Raw genomic sequence first — 21,506 nt, forward strand, 5'->3', positions numbered from 1 at the left:
AAGCATCACATAAATAACTAAGGAAGCTTAAGGAGTCAATAAACACAAGGAGCTGTGAAGATGAAGAGGGTTGTTTCAAACACCTTTGTTGAGCATTCAAATTCCTCTGTGACATTCCTGGAATTCCTCAGGTCTCTTTAGAGAAAAGACAAATTGGACTGTTACCTCTGAGAATCTTCTGATATGAGGCTTTATTTCCTCATGTTCTTTCCCACTTCACATGGAGAGTCTTTCCCTACTCATCTGTAAATACCACCACTCTTCTTGACAAACCTTAAGTCTGAAAGCAAGGAATGAAAGCAAGGATCCTACAGACATCAGAAGAATGGGATAGAAACACAGAGTTACCCAGTGACTGCTAGCATTCCTTCCAGAAATCTGCAGAGCTGCTTGATGAGTAATAAAGCTGCTCTACCATTCCAAAAGCAACCCCTGCCCCCTCAAACACCAAGCTGAGATACTAGAAACCAAATCAAGTGCTGCATGTGCCATATGGTGTAACAGAAGCCTTAATTTAATGCTTTTATTGTAATACTGCACGTGACACTAGAGTGCACCTGGAAGGATTTAAATGAATACATAATACTGCCAATTTACAGCTATTCTTACTTTCCTGTCTTGATGATGCACTTCATAAAAAATTGTTCTAAAGCTTTTAAAAGCAAAGTACCTGGTGTCCTTAGACTATAATATCTTAGAAAAATCATGTAAGAATTTCAGTTTTTCCAAAAAAAGTAATTTCATAGCAGTATTTAAATAACCTCTTGAGTATGACACTTAAAATGATGGAAAATGTGACAGGGCTATCTGAGCTCCAACTATTTTCCCTCATCTCCTTGCTTCTTTTCACATGGCCCTCAACTCATGCAGTTATATACAGAGACACACTAAGTATTTTAGAAGTGACTCTTACAGCTTGACCATGCATGGAAAATCCTGAGCCAAGTGTGTGCACCAAATGGTTTTGTCATTTGACAGATGTATTGTAATGTTATCTATTAATAGATTCAAATCAATGGACTTCTATCCAGTGCCAAAATCACTCTTGTGAACACTGTATCTCACTAAATTAGACAAGGCATACTGCAGATTGAAATTACTACCCTGCCAGCCCAAGTAGTTCATATGAACCTAACACAAAAAAAAATAAACACCACCATCACAAAAATCCTATTAAGTCTAATTCTCTTTCTTTTACTCCTTAGTCTAAAGTGTAATTCTCTTTCTTTTACCTCAAAAGAAAAGCACAGGACAGCTTTACTCCTAAGCTGCAGACAACTGAAAGGCACTTGCATGCAATTCTGTAAGGCAGTGCCACCCCCACCAAACTTCAAGGATACAGTGCCATAGCACTGGAAAAATCTATCTTTTCTTGAATTTACAGGCAGTCATGGCCAGCATTCACCACACAGATCTTGAATGCACACAGCCCAAGCCACATTTCCAGCTACTATATACCTTGAACACAAGGCACTCTTCACTTATTATATATCATAATATTAATTATGTAAATAAAGACCTACAGAACTGATGGTCTCATTTTTTTTTCCATCTTTGTTTCTATAAATGGATCTAGAGTGCAACTATTCAAGCACTATGCCAAATAATTAAATTGTTCCTGCACAAGTGATTGATTTGTTCAAGCATGGTTATCATTTGGTCCCCCATTTTTACTAATTCAGCAACTAGATTCTCCAAGGCACTGGATGACTAACCAAGTAAGGCTAGAAGTTCTATTTTAATAAGAACACATTCTTCAACTTAAGTAACTTATGTGTCTTGAAGGTTTATTTCTGAATCTGTTTGTGATCAGATCTTTGTCATTTCTGAAGATAAAGTATTTGCAAAGGGTAAAAGACAAAGTTTGCAAGTGACTGTATCTATATTTTCTCTCACAGAAGAGCACAGAAGCAAAACTAAAGAGGGTTTCAATCAACTACATAGCTTGAATTTATTTCTTTATACAGGAAAACTGCTATAACTGTTCCCTGGAATACAATATTTAAGTACCAACTTCTGTAGAGATCTCTACAGAGTATTTTGGTGAAAAATTATTGTTCCTTCCAATGGATGTAAATGAATAAAACCCTGCTAGAACAGCCAGACTGGCATACACCACCGTCCCTACTCACAGGTCAGCTTCAAAAGAGACAAATAGGTATTTTTGTATTGTTTACTATATGTTTCTTCTACAAGGAAGCACTTTATCAAGTCTAATTCTTTTTTCTGTGCTACATCATGTTAAAAATTATCCTAAGATGAGTTGTCTTCAATATGCACCATAATTATTTCCAAATAGCATAAGATGATGGTACAGAGAACCAGCCAGAAAGACATCTTGCCCTGCTGTACCACAATGTGAAGCCCTGCTCATGGCACAGAGCCCCAAGCCTTGGTATATGCTGGGTATAGACTGGATAGGAAACAGTTTTGCAGGAAAGGAGCCATGAGTCTTGTGGATAAGTAGCTGAAAACAGGTCAGCAGTGTGCCCTTGTGTTGTATTAAGCCAACTGCACCTTGGCTTGAGCTTGGTTTGTGCACATGGTGCACAAGAGTAAGAGAACTGACCTTGATCAGTGTTAAGAGCTGGTGATGGAGATGTCAGTTTTTAATATGAGGTTATAAATAAGATGGAGTGAGACTCTAAGGTTAGAGGAGGTGGACAGTAGTAAGTCAAGTGATAGTGGACAATCTGTGATAAGAGAAATTCTTACTAGATTGAGGATGGTGGAGAGGAAAAACACAATGTGGGACAGGACAACAACAAACAAAAAAATAATATTGAGAGTAACAGAACTTAGAACAGGACCCCAGAGAAGAATTTCCATTCTTGGAAATGCACAGAGCTGAACAGGGCAAGGCCCTATACAACCCAACCTCAGCTAGCCTTGCTTTAAGTTTGTGTTTCAACGAGATGACCCCCAGGTCATTTCCACCCTAAATTGTTCCATAATGTTGTGCAAATAGATGTTAATTGCGGTTTACACATGGAACTTAACTAGCATATGAAAAGTTCAAGTTACAGTCAGATCCAAAGCTCAAGGTGCAGTGAAATTACTCCAAAGTAGTGCTGCTATGCCAAGAACTATCAACTTGGATTCTCCAGTCTGAGTTTGGATAACATACATTTTTAACTAAACAGACAGAAGCAGAATTAAGAAAAAAAAAAATTGAAGCCACCGTTTGTGGTTCCAGAGGAGTTCAATTCTAGGGTCTTCCGAGACTAAGGAGAAAAAAAAACCAAAACAAAAGAACCCAGTATTTTTGCTCAAAGAAGCAATAAAAATACCTCACCTTGCTCTTTGGGGAAAAGATACATATATGTATATACACACACAAATGAGCAGAAGAGAAAAAGTCTAATGGTATTCACTATATTGTGACGGTAATTATCAAAAAGAGTGATAATTCCTTTCATACTTGTCAAACAATATTAATTACATCAACCTACAATGTATTTATTTTTGAAGCTGTTTGCACAGTTGCTAAATAATTACTAGATTTCCTTTAATTTCCAAGTATATGAAAAAGACAAGATTTTTTTTCAAGGGTATTTAAGGCAACTTTTATGTTGGAGGCTTACTGAACATTCTTCCAGACAGTGTTTTGTATCCACAGTGGCCAGACTTTGTGGATAAAGAAGTCCAAACGAGATCAGTGACAGATGAACACAAAAGGGGAAAAGACAAAAAGAAAACAGTAGGTTAATCTTAATAATAATGCTTCACTGCTTGATAACACCCTTGAGGATTGTTTCACAAATTTAGAAAACACAGGTGTGTGACTACAGCAAGTCCTAGCTTCCCAGTAAATTCCCTCTAAATCAGATGACTTATTTACTGGATTAACAAAACACTCAATGTTCCTTTTCCTCATTATGAGCACATTATGCTGGAATTTATGACCAAGAATGCTATCCCTGAGAATTACTTCTGTGTGGAGAAATTTGTTTCGACAAAGCTATTTATATGACACCAGTCTGTGGGCATTTGCCACAAGTATTACTTTATTTATCTAATTGCTTTCTCACCTGTTCTACAGGAGCCCATACAGTCATATATTGTGATAGAGAATAAGCATTAAGCTACCACTGATTGTATATTTGGAGCAAAGGCATTATGTGTCTGCCACAAATTAATCCAACACCCACTCAGCAGAAAGCCTTCATTCACTTCCAGGTAACAGTTAAATATGCCTGTTGCACTTGCAATTTATAAGTGTCACTTTTACCTTTAAATAGTACTTGACAGGCACTTGGGGGGTGGCTTTTTTGGTTTTTTTCAAGTACTTATTGTTTTATTATTTTGAAAAACCTATAACCTAAGAAGGGATCTGGCTGCTGCAAAAAAGCAACTCACAAAGCAGTGACAAAAGGCAGACAATCTCCACAGGGGTCTCCTGTCTGCCTAACTAACAAAACACATGACTGCATTTGTACACAGATGACATCAGCTATCACAAACAGTTGTCATCTGAATGGAAATTAAGTCAACCTTTGTCTTCCCACTTGCTATTAACTCATGCAGAATCACTTCTTTTTTTTTTTTAACTTACACAGTGTGGCTGATATCATTCAGCTGATTATTCCCATCTTCAAGTGCAGGACTAAAGGGTTCACATCTTTTCCATCCATCTTCTGTTTTAACCCATCTCCATCCAGGGGATCTCCAGTCTTGGCCCAAAAATGGCATGGTTTCTCTATAAGCAGCAAGAAGAGATTCTTTGTCTAATATTTATTTTAAAAAATGTCAAAACTTCCTATCATTATTTCAATTTTTCTTTCAGCCTTAAAAAAAAAAATTACCTTGAGGAAAGTTCTCTGTAGAGCATCCTTTTAAGAAGCAGATTGAGTGGTTTAAGTATATTTTTATTCTCTAACCACATTCTTCTTGTCTTTCAGCATTTATTAGATCAAGGTAGATTTCCTTGTTCTTTAGAGAACAAGGAAAATAATCATGGTAGTCCAAGAAAGGAATGATACCAAAAGAAGCAAAATTGTATCATGTGTAATCTGCTCTGCCATGATCAAACAGATTACTGATTTTTATATGTGACTAATAAATGGTTTTTAAAGAGAATTACAGCTCACAAAATCAATTTTGCTCCTTCAATTTTTTCTAATCCTTACAAATACAGAGTTTATGATACACTGTGTAGTGATGTTTTGGTAAAGGAATTTTCATTTTGCTAAGCATTTTTTCAGTTGTTGTTGAGGGTCACCTCCCATGCCAGCCTATTAAGCAGATACCAGGACAAAACAAGACTGCAAGATAAAGTCCATTATGACATGTCTCCAGAAATTCCTACGAACAGATGCAAGTTATCACAGGTATATCACTCAAACAGTGGTCTGCTACCAGTTTTCAAATGTGACATTCACTTCTGACACACTGAGAATTTGAACAAGGCAGTTTTCTACACTTTGAAGGCTATGACCTTGCCAGCTTTTGCCCTTTTCTTCCCATTTATCACACAAACATATTGATCCTTAGTTTAACACGGGATTTCATATGCAAGCTATGGAGGGAAGACAACATTATCATCTTTGAAACACATGTTAAAATATAACAGCACCAGCTTTGGTCTCAACAAATATGCATTTTCTGGGCCACATCAGTCAAACATCACTATGAACTTATTTAAAAATTTGCACCCTTGACCAGCATTTGCCCAATATATTCATATAGAACAGGATAAAAAGCCAGAAGAAATAAAGGTTGAGTGAGCCAGTTGGGTTTTTCTTCAATTAAAAATCTGCACACTGTGCAAAATGAAGTGCATTGTCTAGGCCCCAGAATTTACTAAAGTCCCCTTCCTGCTCATAACTCAGCTTTCCTGTGCTCCTAACAAGAACCTTTTCCAAAATTTATGACATCCTTTCCCCTCGTCACCACAAATTTTATTCATGCCTACCTGCTTTTCCAATCCTGTTACTGCTTCCTAGGAATAATATGAACCACAACAAGCTGTTTAGAACTCCCCTCATAATGATGTCTTTATCGCAGAATTGTTTGGGTTGGAAGAGACCTTAAAGGGACCCAGTTCCAACCCCCAACATGGGCAGGGACACCATCCACTTGACCAGGTTGCTCAGAGCCCCATCCAATCTGGCCTTGAATGCTAAAAAGGATGGGATTCCCACCACTTCTCTGGGCAACCTGTGCCAGTGCCTCATCAATCTCACAGTAAAGCATTTTTTTCTAAAACCTAACCCAAACTGACCTTCTTTCAGTTTAGTACCATTTTGCCTTGTTCTGTCACTATATGCCCTTGTAAAAAGTACCTCTCCAGCTCTCTTGTAGCCTCCCTTTAAGGGTTGGAAGACTGCTTTATTGGTCTCCCCAAAGCCTTCTCTCCACCTGGCTAAACAATCAAAATTCTCTCAGCCTATGCTCACAGGAGAGGTGCTCCAGCCCTCCAATCATCATCATGGCTCTCCAACAGGTTCACACCGTTCCTATGGTGGGGATCCCAGAGCTAGATGCAACACTGCAGGTGGAATATCAGGAGAGCAGAGCAGAAGGGCAGAATCACCTCCCGTGACCCACTGGACACTCTTCTTTTGGTGCCACCCAGAACACTTTCGGCTTTCTGGCCTACAAGTGCACACTGCTGACTGACATTGAGCTTCTGGTCAACCAACACCCCTGAGTCCTTCCTCTCAAGGCTATTTGCAATCCATTCTGCACCCATCCTCTACTTGTACTTGGGACTGCCATGACCCAGCTGCAGGACCTTACACTTGGCCTTGTTGAACTCCATGAGGTTTGCACACACTCACTTTTGTCCTGTCAAGGTCCCTCTGGATGTCATCCCTTCCCTCCAGCTTGTTGCCTGCAGCACATACCTTGGTGTCATCCACAAACTTGCAGAGGGTGCACTCAATGCCATTGTCCATGTTCCCAACAAAGATGTTAAACAGGCCCGGTCCCTGACTGACCCCTCAGGAATGTCACTTGTCACTCATCTCCACTTGGACATGGAGCTGTTGACTGCAACTCTTTGAATGTGACCACCCAGCCAGTTCTTTATCTACCCAGCGGTCCATCTGTCAAACCCATGTCTCTCCAGTTTAGAAACAAGGAAGTTGTGGGGGACAGTTTCAAATGCTCTTCACAAGGCCATGGAGATGACATCAGTTGCTCTTCCCTCATCCACCAACCTTGAAACCCCACCGTAGAAGGCCACCAAATCTGTGAGGCAGGATTTGCCCTTAGTGAAGCCATGCTGACTCCCACCCTCACACAGCCCGATGAGATCACAACACCCCACTCCTCCAGGCAGGCTCCACACACCTCCTCCAGACCCCTCAGTGCTGCCCCTCATGCCTCGCCCCAGCCCCTTCCCCAGGCTTACCTGCCCACCCTAGCTTTAACACCTTGCTCCACACGCCCTTAAGAACCAACCCCAAGCCCCTCAAGCCACGACTGCCCACGCTCAATCCCAACTCCCCGGGCCGGTGGAGCTCACTCACACGGCCTCACAGGCGACCTCCCGGCCCCGCTGCCGGCCGAGCCGAGCCGGGCCGGGCCGGGCCGGGCCGAGCCGGGCCGGGCCGAGCCGAGCCGAGCCGCGCTCACCTCCCCGCGCCGTCCCTGCCGCTCCCCGCCCGGCGCTCGGCCCGGGCCCGGGGCTGTTGCCGGAAGTACCATGGGCCGCGCTGGCCACGCCCCCGCCGCGCTGATTGGCCGCCGCCCGCGCGCTTGTTGCTACCCTGCAGCGCGCGCCGCCATTGGCGCAGCGGGGCGGAGCCACCTCCTCCCGGCGCGAGCCGCCCGCGTCACGTGACAAGCGCCAGCGACGCGCACGTGCCAATGTTTTGGTCGGCGGGGGGGCGGGGCGGGGCGGGGCGCGCGGGGCGGGGCGGGGCGGGGCGGGGCGCGCGGGACGGGGCGGGGCAGCCTGAGGGCACCTCCCGGAGTGACCCCCTGTGAGACCCCTCCCGGAGTGACCCCTCCCGGAGTGACCCTGCCCCCGGTGTGACCCCTCCCGGAGTGACCCGTCTGACCTCCGGTGAAACCCCCCTCAGTGTGACCGCGCCCAGTGTGACCCCGTGTGACCACCTAGGGAAACCCTCCCCCCCCAGTGTGACCCTGCCCGCTGTGACCTCTGGGGAAGCCCTCCCGGTGTGACCCCGTGTGACCACCTGGGGAAACTTCCCCCCACCGTGGCCCAGTGTGAGCTCCTCTCTGCCATGAGCAGTGTGACTCCCTGGCGTGACTGGTGTGTCTAATGTGATTCCCCTGCTCTGGCATTGTCCCCACTGTGTGCCCCGAGGAGCTGGTGTGGCCTCCCGATTGCCCCCACAGTATAATCCATGTCCCCCTGTGTGACACGCCCCCTAATGTGACCTGCCCGGTGTGACCTGGTGTGCCCCTGCACCCTCAGTGTGCCCCCAGTGTGACCCTGCATGTGTGCCCCAGGTGTGCCAGTGCACCTGGAAAACCAAGCTTACAGAGAGCCTTGCTTCTTAAAATTTTAAATCATTACTTCATGATTGTATAAACATTTCAGATTTCACTTAAAATCAGTCATTTTAACCTGTTTGAATGTGGAGAAAAATATAAAATAAAAAGTCAAGGCGATAATAGTAAAATTAAAAAATGTGTTTCCAAATTTTGTAATTGGTCTTAAATTTTGTGCTGTAGAAAGAGGCTTTTATTATTTTAATAATTTGAATGCTTGGGACTGATGATACAATTACTGCAACTTGTCCCTATCTGGAAGCAATCCTTAGTCTTTTTGGTAGTCTTTTCTATAAGAGAATGGAGGTTATGAGCTTATAAAATAATTTCAGTGTCATAACAGCACAGAATTCAGCAAATACTCTGATTGGAAGGGCTTTTTTCTGTCTGTGGTCTTAAAAAATTTACATGAGTAGTTATTCTTGGCCTGGGATTCATTGTATTCTCATTACATTACTTTTAATAGTTAAACTAGAGATAGGATTCCTCTCTTTTCTTGAAGATGGGAAAATGTTGAATACCCAAATCTTTTTCAAGAGCCCAGTATCCTGACATGAATACAACCATTGCAAAGGTGCTGCCTTTGCACAGCAAAAGGCTGTAGTCCACTCCCTCTGCCATTGCCTCATGGGTTTCCCAGCCTCACACTGGAAAAGGATGTGAGTCAGGATTAACAGTTCTACAACACTACTCTAACGCGGAGGGGGAGGAGGGGTGGAACCAGGCCTCTGCGTTTACCGAAAGTGTCTCTAAGCTATCGAGAGATCACTCCAGTCAGCACTGCCTGGTGCTGTACAGAAAAGCCCTTCTCACACCCGTGCCGGTGTAAGGCACATATTTTCACTCACCCACGGAGTTAGATAACTCGTGCGTTACCAGAGACAAAGAATTCAGAGCGCTCAGTCAGCCGGAGGTTCTAGAGGTTTATTCTGAAGGGTTCCAGGGCCAAAAGAGGACGAGGCACCCCAGCCGTCTACATTTAAAGGGGCGGCTGGAGGGTCAGGGGAGAGGAGGCGGGGGGAACACCACAACCAATGGGAGGAGGAAGGGATGGGATCAGGGGTTAGGTTACAGCTGGGGGGATTTACATAATTTGGGGAGGAACCATCGTGTTCTCCAGGGGGGAGGACTAAGAAGGCTTCCACCAGTGGGGTTCTGCTGTGTTGGAACCACTCAGCTCCTCAGCAGTTCCTGAGATGGTATCACCCATCCCAACACTACTCTGCCAGGAACATGTCAATCTCCTTGTCCAGCCCATGAAAGGGTTTTTTTGCCCTTTGGCATCTGGATCTACAAAATTCCTTCATAATGTGGCAAAGATCCTTTTGTCTCTAGGATCTGTCTATATTTTCTCTCTGTCTTTGAGGTATCCTGTGGTGTGTGACCATACAATGAGTACTCAGTTACCTCATCATTCAGGTGGGGTTGATCCTTTAGGGCAGGTTGGATTTTACTAGTAGAGCATCACGAGTGAGCATCTAATCCAACAGTGATGCAGTTCAGAATATGTGCTGCAGCTCTCTTGTGTTTACCCAATGAGCAAACAGCATCAAAACCCTGAAAGACAGTAAGAAGGAGATTACTTGTTGAAAAAGTGCAGCATTTTGGGAAGTACGCCCATTGGAGCAATTTGTGGCAGACTCTGTCCAGGAGAGGGACTCCATACTGGAGCAGGGGAGGAACATGAGAAGGAAGGAGTGGTGCAGACAAAATGTTATGAACCCAACCCCAGTCTTCCATCTCCCTGTGACACTTGTGGAGGGGAGGAGGTGGCAGAAAAGTCAAAAAAAAAGAGTGGAGTTGGCTTTGGAAAGAAAAGTGCTTTTATTTTTGATTCTGTTTCTCACTGGGCTGTTTTAAAAATACCCAATTTCTAATTCACAGCAAAGTAAATTAATCTTCCCTAAGTTGAGTCTGGTTTACCTGTGATGGTAATAGGTGGATAATCTCTCTGTCCTTGTCTGGACCCATGAGCTTTTTCATTTTATTTTTTCCCCCTGTCCTGCTGAAGGGGGGAGTGAGAGAGCAGTGAGGTGGACACTACACTTGCTAAAATCATAGAATGCTTTGGGTTGGAAAGGATCTTTGAAGGTCATCTATTTCCAATTCCCCTGCCATGGGCAGGGACACCTTCCACTAGACCAAATCAAATCTCAAATCTCCATCCACCCTGGCCTTGAACATTTCCAGGGAATGGAGAATCCACAGCTCCTCTGGGCAGCCTGTGACAGTGCCTCACTACCCTCACAGGGAAGAGTTTCTTCCTAATATCTAATCTAAACCTACTTTCTTTCAGTTTAAGGCCATTCCCACTTTTCCTATCAGTACATGCCCTTGTATAAAGCTCCTCTATGGTTTTTTTTTTTTTTTTTTAGGCATTCTTCATGTACTGGAAGGTGTAGAGGGTTTCCCTGGAGCCTTCTCTCAAATGAGCACCCCCAGCTGTCTCAGGCAGTGTTTGTGGGAGACCTGCTCCAGCCCTCCAAGCATCTTTTTAGACGTTCTCTGTCCCCAGAGCTGGAGTACAGGGGCAGAGTGTCCTCCTCAACCTGCTGGTCACACCTGCTGGTATCAAGTGCACCTGGGGGATTTACCTCATACCTTAGGGAGGATACAGTAAGGAAGGAGGAAATAGAGGAAATCATGTGCTGCTTCTAGCTTTTTCTTTTCTCTGGTATAGGTCCTAGAAGGACAAGGACAACTGTGTCTTCCCAGCTTGGATGGTCACACTCTTTGACTTGTGCTTCAAATTTAATAAAGTTATTAATAGCTGAAGTACATAAGTAATTGGATTTTCCATGACAGTTCTCTTTTCTGCATATTTGCTGCTACTCATGCCCAGCTATTATAATACTTCACCTGCTGGCTTCAGCGTATTTATATTAATTATAAAATCGAGGGAGCTGGAAGAATGTGATTTTTTTTTTTTAGTTCAGAGCCACTTATTATAAGACTTTATGTATATGTGGTTTTACTCCAAGTGTCTAAAAATCTTGTGATTATTCAACAAGCAGATGCAAAGTGGTTATTGCCCATAGTTAGCATTGAGCCATCCTGTCTTGCAAGCATTTCTCACCCTGTCCTTCAAAACCAAAGTAATTTTGCTATTTAGTGTTCATGAAACAATTTTGCTATTTGTGTATGATACCTCTCCATCTGATAAATATGATAAATTTTCAAATGAACAAATTTAAAGATATTTCCCATGTTAACAATAGTTGCTATCTTGAGAGTCCGTTCTCTGACCTATAAAAGATTCATTGAAGACTGAGAAATTTATTTTAAAATATTTTTTATGTGTAGTGCCTGTCTGTGTTAAAAGTATACAAAAGAAAATACATTGTTCTCTTTAGGGGGGTTTCAAACTGTAAAATAACATAATGGAATGTGGAACCTTTTAAGACTATTCTAATCAACACATTGCAGCTCAAGCAATTCTTGAATAATTTAATAATGATTGACGCCATTCCATTTCAGACATTCTTTATAAAGTTCTATGGTAATTCTCTTGTTCTGGTGTCACAGTCTTCTATTATGTTTTATTTAACACTAAAGCAGTTTAAACCTTCACAGTGGAAATTGAACAAAGTGATCTGCAGTGTGGCTGTTAGTGATTCTGACTGTTTCAGAGAGATTTTAAAGTGGAAATTTCATTAAACCCAGATAGGTTTTGCTATTGGGATAGTTACCCTTATTGCTGATCGCAGGTCCATGTAGATGAGACACTAGATCATTGCCACATTAACATGAAATTAGAGACTTAAATAAAACGGTAAATTCCATCTTTCCCATTTTTTGTTATTAAACAACTTAAATTATGATTTCCATGTAATAACCCACAGCAAAGGTACATTCTCTAAATGAGCTTGCACTGACAGAAAGCCAAGCTATTTTACTTTTAAATTACATTGCTTGTAAGAGCTGAGACACATTACTAAAAGCAAAACTAATGTTGTTATTTGGTGTGGCTTAGGATAACCTCATGGAGCAGGTAAAGCAAGTTTTCATTAAGATTCATACTTTCTTAACTGCCTGATCTGAAATTATGCATTGTAGGAATGTTTATATGTGTTTATGTTTATATATAACATGTTTATAGGAATCACTTTCAATTTCTTCTTAGAAATCATCTGAAAATGAGAGTTGTGGTAGATGCAAATGGCCTTCTTTCCTTTGGGAGATTACTCATTTTGCTGAGTAATCTCTATACATATTTCAAAAAAAATAATAGTTCTGCAAAATAATACCACAGCCTGATTCAGTTACTTAGCAACATTTAATGCTAACAAAGAGAAACAGGACAGTGATGCAGCTGCAATAAAACCATTAGACAGCAGATGGAAACTCACGACAATAATGAAGACAAAACTCATAAGTAAAACAAAAATGGTAAAGAACACATAATCCAAACAGTTGGCCTTTTTCCAAGGAATCAGTTGCTTATAATTTTATTTTTCAGGAAAAGCTACCAAACTGTAAAAAAGAATCAAAACTTGGAGAAAAGCCTCATTATCCCAGGTATTTCTTAATGTGTGTTTTTGAGTGTATTACACAGTTCTTCAGATATTTCTTTTGTGGCTGGCATAATTTTTTCCTAAATGTTTATCATCAATACTGCCAAAACAAGAGGTAATGCTACCGTTCTTCCTTCCTTTGGTTTATTACTCTCCTCAGTGTGAGAAGATAAATAATTAAGTGTACTAGGGAAATTATAGATGCATAAGATAAGATCCCCCTTCCCAAAGGCTTGGCTGCTGAGGACCAGGGCCAGCTCAGCAGTGGTGCAGTCCAGGGCAGCTCCTTTCCTCCTGGGAACATAGGAGAGAGGCTGCTGACAGCGCCAGGAGAACCAGACTGGCCTGTCCCTGTAGCCTGATGAGCTGGGCTCATACCTGGACCTCCAGATTGGCTTCCCAGCTTGACCTTGGAGCTGCCTGAACCTGCCTTACCTGCTGGTCTGGACTCTTGGTTGAACCTGGTCACCATCTCCTCACCTTACGCACGGATGCTCTGACGGGCAAGGCCTTTGCCTTGTCACCCCAGCATCCCTCACAGCTCCCCAGTCCACAGGGATGTGATCCCATCAGACAAATTGCTCTCCAAAGAGCATGGGAAACGGAAAGGCTATGAACAGAAATATAAGAGCTTTGTGGGAAAAAAAAGATTCACAGATAGAGTAGGTTATTAAGAACTACACTCAGAAAAGTAACTATCTTCAGCAGATTTGCAAATCAATGTTGATTGCAGAATTTTAATGTGGAAGATGTTGTATTTTATAATAATTTGTTGGTGGTTGTAAAAACAAACTTACTTTGGTAACAAACACTGTATAGCATAGGGAAAAGAATTTTGAAAACAAATAATTACTCTAGAGAAAAAATCAGTAACAGTTTGCTGGGAAATAACATTAAGGCAGAAATAGAGGAACTTTCAGACTGGCAGTAAAACCCATGATTTTAGATAACCCCAGAGAAACATTCTGAAAAACAGCATGTACAATATCTTGAGACAAATCTTTAATTGAAAGCCCTGGGACACGAACAGAAATTACACCATTTGATCAATGACAGGTTGGATACTGCAACTAACTCATTTGAGATGGGAGAAATCTGAGGTCAAAACTAAGATTTGGAAAAGAAATTTTCATTTTTCAAGAAATATGTTCTTTGCCTATATTAGAGAAAGATAACTGAGAAAGAAAATTATTTAGTTTAGGAATTTGCACTGTGGGGTGGAGTTTTGTCCTAGGTTGCAATATAGATGTAGTTAAGTATTCTATTACCACCAGCTGTGGGCTGTTAGCTGCTATCACCTGCTAATGACCCACTCCGGATGACAGGCAATGGGCCATCAGGGACCCACCGTGTGACTCATGGACTTATCTCATCCCATTGTGGGATGCTCTGCCCAGGAGGGAGGAGCCAGGTGTTCCCACCTGGATATAACCTGGCCTTGGAACTGCCTGAGCTAGCCCTGTCTACTGGGTTCCCAGAGGACGAGAGCTACCACTGGATCTTCAGCTGGAGACTAGACCTTCACAGGATCACCGCTTCAACTGGACTACTTCAGTTGGACTGCTACTACCACCCTAACAGGGTGTTAGGTTGTATCTGACTTTGTCAGTGCTTTTCCTTGTATTATTTCACTTATTTTTAATTTCAATCTTGACTTGTGATCTCCCACTGGTTTGTTTTCAAACCAATACATGTTTCATGGCAGTTCAATCTAAAAAAATTGATACGAAATCACTTATCAAAATAAGGTTGATTGCTTTTATCCTAATGAAGGATGGCAAGAGGTTTCTAACCTTCTTGAAACCTTTAAAACCTCAGGAAAAACCACCAATTTTTAGAAGCAGACTCCCTATATTGGTAAGTTACCATCTGTTTTCACTATATTTGTATGCATCCATAGAATCTGTAAATTAGTTTGGATTAGTGGTTTCAAACATGTTCCTGAGAGAAAGTGATTTCTGCAGCAGAAGCTGGGGACATAGAACTCAAGGAAAAAATGGACCAAAACTGAAGACAATTTTGTAATAATTAAGATAGATATAAAATGAATCTGTAAATGAGAAGATATCTAACTGTTGAAGGGGAGAGATTATTTTTCTCTCTTGTTTCTCTTGGCTTTTCTCATAGGAAGAATTGGAACAAAGAAATCTAATTTTACAGATAATCTTAATCAGTACAGGAAGGGAAGCTTAATCAGTATATATGATATGGTTGAATCTGACTGCAGGGAACTGAAAGCAAACTAGTAGATGTACTTAGAAGGGTAAGAAAAGAATTAATCTGTTACTCTGCTTTTCTACAAAATGACATGCACTTATGTTTGCTAAAATGCTCAGCTGAAGGAAATGGCTAACAGAACTTCTAGATGAAAAGGGTAAATTTTCAAAGTAAGACAAAGACAGTGGAAAAATAGGGCTTGCAAGAGAAAGATAGCTAGAATGTTTAGAGAAATCAGGTGTTCATCAGTTTGGCTGGACCTGATAAATTGAGTTACATAGCCAGAAAGCAATCTTAAAGATACCAGCAGTTATACAGAAAACATATAGAGGATTGGAGGAGTGTGACAGAGCTACAAAAAGGCAAATATTGTGTCTATTTTTAAAAAACATAAAATTTTAACTTTAACTTCTGGTGGAAAAATCCCATACTAATATGATCTCTTTAGTGAGCTGGAGGAATACAGAATTAAGTGTATGCATGTTAAGTTGGTAGATGAGAGGAAATTGGCAAGATGTCTAAGAAAGTGAAAGATATGCTAAGAATTAAAAATTAGCTTGGAGAAGTGGTCTGAAACAGAATGAAATTCCCTACAGACCTTCTTTTGTATATATACTCATAATTAAAACATCTGTCCATAGAGTGCTTCGCTCCCATCTAGCTATGCCTATCATATACCCCGTTTAATGGAATAGCATAAAACCAAACTCAATTACTAGTGATATCAGTAACTGTCTCTGTCTCAACAGCAGAAGCTGTATCTGATAGAACAGTAGCATTATTGGGATAAAGCTGACCAGTGAGGAAATAAAAAAGAAAGCATGTTTAAATAATAATAAAAAAACCCCAACCCTGAAGTTTACTTAGCTTTTGCTTATATGGAATGAAACACCTATAAATAATAACTGTGTTAGTCAATTTATGTTGTGGTTTATGGAAGTGGGAGAATAGAATCAGGCTTTCTGATTTATCAAAATTTTAATAGAAGCCAACAAACACATTTTAATCTTGTCCTGGTGTCAGCTAGGGAAGGGGGGAAGGGAAGGGAAGGGGAGTTGAGTGAGTGGCTGCTCCTTGTTTCACCTCCAGCTGGGCTTAAAACCACAACTGTGTTTCATCTGCATTGGATGCAGACTCCTAACTTTAGTAATTCAAGTTACACAGAAAAGTAGCTCTGGCTTACAAAATTACCTGTTCCAGGTTTGCTTTTTGATGTGAACTGCAAATTCATACTAAGGAAAAAGAAACATCTTGTACCATAAAAATTCTTAGTAAAGTCCCTTAAAGTCAAAGTGTCTTTCCCCTGGCAAAGCAGACTCCAGAGAAATTTCTAAAACAAGCTAACAAATTTCTTAATTCAACTGCTTTTATAGTATACCTATGTTATTTTCAAGAACTGGAACATTTTCTACTCCTACCGGACGTCTTTCTCTGGTAGATTTTTGCATGTTGAACTGAACATTCAGTTTATTGAGGTTTTGGTAATTTTCTGTTTCCATGTTTTATGTTTGAGCAATTTTCAATAGCACAAAGGAGGGGAAGAGGCTAGAACGAGATAGTGGCACAAGCAGAAAGAGGACATGCTGAAATAAAAACAATAACTTCTGTAGAGGTAGGCAGTAGAATAAGGGGGCTGGGATAATCACACGATGAACTCTGGAGCATTGTAAATTCTGTTGGTGTGTGTGTTTGCTTCTGTGGGATGCAGGCTTTAGTCTCATGCTCATCTTTTATGACAAATGTAGTTAGTACCATGTGTTATGTTTATTACCTCATGGTGCAACTTTTCAGCAAGAAGTGATGTTTCAGCAGCTTTGAGGCACTGAGCAATTGTAGACATTTGAGTATTAGACTGAGTTTTAATGACTCCTTTCTTTGAGTTGTGTTATGGCTGCCATCAATAGTGACAGACAGATGGCTACATATACTGTATGTTTTCATCCTTGCAGGTGTCCTGTAGTGACTTTGAAACCTTGCATTACCACTCCCCTTTCTCAGGAGATTCTGAGTTTTGATTGTTTTCTCTTCAAAGCCCTCAGTCATTCTAGAGCTCAGGCTGTTCATGCCTTTGGCCAGAGGGAGTTACTGTCATATTTAAAATTCACCATCTCCAGCAACTGGAAATTAGTGTTTTTATCTAGTCTTTGCATGCATGTAATCTTGCTTGTTATACTTCTTTTGAGAAATAGATTTTGGTTATAAATAACATAATGGCCTTTTTTTTCAATAGAGTAATTTGCAGTACTGCTGAATGAGAGTGGCATCAATGGACTATCAATCTGACCCAGAGATGAAACAGCAAGCAATTTGTCAAAACCTTTACTTGGTAAGGTATTGGAGTGATGGGTTCAGAATAATTTTATCTTTTCTTGGAAAAATGCAAATATAAGTGATTCTAATGAACAAAATGAAAACCTGAAGGTTGACTGTTGTAGAGGTTACTCTCTAATATATGCTCGATGTATTGTATATTTACAACTAATTTAACTACTCGAAAGTCCATCAGAGAATAGCACATGGTCAGTAATTCTACACTTCATCATTAGTAGTCCTCATGATTTGTAATTCAATGTGATCTGCTGCAATAAAGAGTTCCCTTTGGAAGAACAAAACAGAGGAAAGTAATATATTTTGTGAAATAGGAGCATAATATACTTTTATGATTATTATTCATAGTCTTGCTCACCATATAATACCTAAATTCACATTTCCTATTGAAGAGTTCATTTGTTGGTTTTTTGTTTTGTTTTGGGGTTTTTTTGTGAATTTGTCCGGTATGCTTTATGGCTTGAAATTCCTGCATTCAGTTTCTGGTTACTGTATTAATATGAACACCACTTTTTATGACAGCTTGAAGTGCCATCCAAGCCCCAAGGGAGTCAAGGAGGATTTTGACCTTTATTTCACCGGAAATGAATCAGGCTTGTTTATATGAAAGAAAAGCAACTGCATATTATGCAACTACAATTCTAAACTTTATAGTTAAATTCAGTGCCAGTCCAGTACTAGAAACAGTCATGAAAAAAGCTGAGCAAATTTCAGGTTTGTTTTCTTGGTGTTTTGTTTTGTTTTTTCCCTGATAAGGAAGAAATGAAAGCAGCATTTACTTCAGACTCACAGACAGATTTCTGCATAGTTCTTGGGACCATTCTATTACACAGAGCAGAACTCTGTGACAGTCCATCTAGCCAGTTCTCAGAGAGCTTTAGAACTATTAATTCTGAGTATATGTTTATTCACATGTTTTTTTTAAATTTATATTATGATTTTATAGATATCTTATAAATAAAATCTATTGATGTAGATAGGAACTTTTAGAAAAGAGTCAAAGGCCTTGTGTATAGGAAAATTCTTTTTCCTGGTGCATTTTGATAGAAAAAGGAGGATTGCCATTAAACCATACAGTAATTTTCAGAAGTTCATAGTCCTGGAAGACACATGGATTTCATTAATATATTATTTTAACACAAGCAATATGCAAGGAATTAAATAATTTTTAAAACCTATTAAGATAAAACAGCCTCATTAACACACGTATTAGACTAGAGAAACAGCAGGAAGTGATCAATGTGCCTTTCAAGTTGGAAATTTATGCTAGCAAATACCAATAAACAATGAGAATAATCTTGCTAATAGTATTGGAAATGCTATTTAGGCTGACATTACATAACTAGGTGTACAGCTGTCCCATGAGCCAGATTCAAGAATCACTTACATGTTTTTCTCCTGCAAGCACCCTGGTTAAATGAACATAACACTTACTGCAGCAATGATTGCCTATTCCTATCAAAAAGATGACTACATATCTTTAAAACCCTAAGAATAGAATAGGAACCACATTTCATTATGTCTCTTTTGTCCCCTTCCATTTCTTCTACTTCTTTCTTTAAACTTTGACTATGTAGGTCTCAGGCAGTGGAAGCCCCACACTGCTCCTCAGCAAAGAATCTAAGGACTTGTGCTCACACCGAGACAGCTGTGGGCTGGTGGCCAACCTCCTTCAATTCATGGCTTCTGTGGAGGCTTCTGTTCTTCACAGTTCTGGCCTGAAAAAAAAGGTGCCATGGACTGGTGTTGTCTCCTCCCACTGTGAACATTTTCAGCTCTTTTGATGGTGTTTAACATCTAGATGATTCTGTAGGCCCTTTGAGAAAATAAATCAGCACCTGATATGTACATCCACACTGCCATAAAATGGGGGAGGTTAGCAGTCACTCCTAATCACTTGCAGTAGGTCTTTGGGATAAACTGGAATTTAGACCACTCTAAACTGTAAAGTACAGTAAAGATGTAGCTTATCTGTTTAAAGCTTCAGCTAATTTGTTTAAAGATAGTCTACTCATGTCCTTCATATTCTATGATTTTTATAAAGGTCCAGTAATGTGATGTCACCAGTTGTGAAAACTGCTGATGCTGAAAGATTTGTCTAGGTAATGGCAGCAGGATTGCACCCTGTAGAATTCTGTTCTGTGGCATTTTTATTTCATTTGAATCAATATGCTTAAAAGAACATATTTATGATTGTGCTCATAATTGCTGCTGTTAACCTCTACCCTTACATTAATTCTTCCACTTTGGGAAGACAGAGCAGCTGCCTATAGATTATTAAAGGTAGGACATAATTCTGATTTACCTGTCTGAAAGATATTACAATTTGTTGTTGCTAAATTTAAAAAAGTTAATCACTTTCCTGTGTTCATTTATATTAAGGAGATCATTTCCTGATTGAATTTGCTGACAGTTCTAAAATGTAAATTCATGGCATGTACTATTTTAATGTCTCAATTTTATAGCATGGCTACATTTTATTCTTTTAATTAAATAAAAAATGAGAGTAATTTATAACTTCGATGTTAGATCTTTCAGCTGCAGAATTGGGATCTGTACAAAATGTTTTTGGCATAGAAGAGGTAAGAGGATCAGGGAAAAGTGTTTTTTTCAGCCCTTAAAGCTGGACTAGTTGAGTTACTACAGTGACAGATGAAGTTGCATATGGATATAACTACCATTTTGAATGCTTCTTCCTTTGGTAGTCACTTCCATGCTTGTTATGGAAGCTGCCTGGTTTAGGGAGTATTAATCCCATGGCAGTGATAAAGTGGTGGGCAGAGGTTATGTCTGTGACATGAGCTGGGCTCAGTAACTTCAGCCAGAATTTGGCAGAGTGAAGACTGGCCCCAGGATGCTGTTTTTCAGATAAGCCTGTGGCAGTCTGGGGAATTAATTTTATTTTCATGTCAGAAAAATTACTGAATTAAAACCAATTTGCAATTATTTAACCTTACTTGAGGACATGTATTTAATTTAATGCAGAGCTGACCACTGATCTATTTATTATTATTTTTTACAATTTTATTGTACATGCTTTGAGCAGAATGTCCATCGAGACAGAGAGCAAAACCTTCACAGCTTCCAACACTACAAGAAAATAATGGACCCCACAAAGTGACAGTCCTGTTGGTGGGAGGAATAATCTGATGTGTTCTAGTGGCAGCAGCATCGGTGGTTGTAAAGCAGTGAGTTTAGGGGCTAAAAATGCATTAGGCAAGTGCTGTGTGCTTTCACTAATCTATCACAGCATGATCTACCATGAATCTCCTTTTCCTTGGATGACATCGCCTTCTAGCAACATCAGCACAAATATTTGGAAGACGATAGAGAAACATATGGCTTGCAGTACTTCACTGACAAATTGCTTCAGCAGAAAGCATGCCTTTTCATTTACCTTCCCAGCCAATGCTTAGAGTTAATCACAGCAACCAAGTGCCACTGCTGTGCCATATGGAAGCAGAGCTAACTGCGTTAACAGAAATTTAAACACATGTGGGGATAGTCACAGGAATTAAGAGTTCTGGGAGTGTACATTTAATAGTCAGACAGGAACACTTGACAGAAAAGAGAGGAAAAAATTGCACATTTCTTGAATCTTACTCTTTCCAAGACTCTCTTTTGGCTTAAGCGTTCACCTCAAATGCTCCTTCATGTATTGCTGTGCTCCGTAAGTTTTAGCTCCTTGATAGAGCAGGCAGCAGCATCACTGAGAATCCTGTCCTGATCTCAATGAAATCAATGGCAAGACTTCAGTGGACTAGAACAAGCCAAAATTTCTCTTTTAATGTAGGTTCAATTCTGTGAAAACTGTTGCCTTAAAACAAAACAAAAACCTAACAACATCCTGCTGTCTTTCTAAATATTACAGGAAAATACCACAACTGGATCTCCATTCTCCAGTTACTTGTCATTATGATGAATTATTGGGTTGGATTGTGCTTTGGGTTTCCAGGTCTAAAGGGATTGCCTTGGCAGCTT

General features: G+C 40.4%; 1 protein-coding gene and 1 long non-coding RNA gene across 7 annotated transcripts in view; one reads left to right on the plus strand and one right to left on the minus strand.

Moving 5' to 3' along the window:
* FBXO25 (F-box protein 25) overlaps nt 1-7,735 on the minus strand; it is a 30,825-nt gene extending 23,090 nt beyond the window's left edge. For 2 of the 5 annotated variants that reach the window (XM_085056725.1, XM_085056728.1), the window contains exons 1-2: nt 7,472-7,635; nt 4,556-4,699 (exon numbers count right to left, since the gene is read on the minus strand). In XM_085056725.1, coding sequence (XP_084912851.1) covers nt 4,556-4,692 — 137 coding nt within the window. In that variant the 5' untranslated portion in view covers nt 4,693-4,699; nt 7,472-7,635. Of the gene's footprint in view, nt 1-4,555; nt 4,700-7,471 lie in introns of all 5 variants that reach the window. The other 3 variants (XM_085056729.1, XM_085056727.1, XM_085056726.1) reach the window with 3 other exon arrangements.
* A 178-nt stretch (nt 7,736-7,913) lies between these two features.
* Nucleotides 7,914-17,524, plus strand: LOC146440224 (uncharacterized). Of its 2 annotated transcripts, none has more exons than XR_014851087.1 (3): nt 7,914-7,931; nt 16,711-16,809; nt 17,428-17,524. It is a non-coding gene; the product is annotated as an uncharacterized LOC146440224 (long non-coding RNA). The 2 variants fall into 2 exon arrangements; XR_014851086.1 differs by lacking the exon at nt 7,914-7,931 and adding an exon at nt 11,089-14,214 and having other exon boundaries at nt 14,686-16,809.
* The last annotated feature ends 3,982 nt before the right edge of the window (nt 17,525-21,506 follow it).

Source organism: Lichenostomus cassidix, chromosome 3 (assembly GCF_008360975.1).
Source record: "Lichenostomus cassidix isolate B80296 chromosome 3, HeHo_3.0, whole genome shotgun sequence".
In the NCBI taxonomy this organism is placed as follows: domain Eukaryota; kingdom Metazoa; phylum Chordata; class Aves; order Passeriformes; family Meliphagidae; genus Lichenostomus; species Lichenostomus cassidix.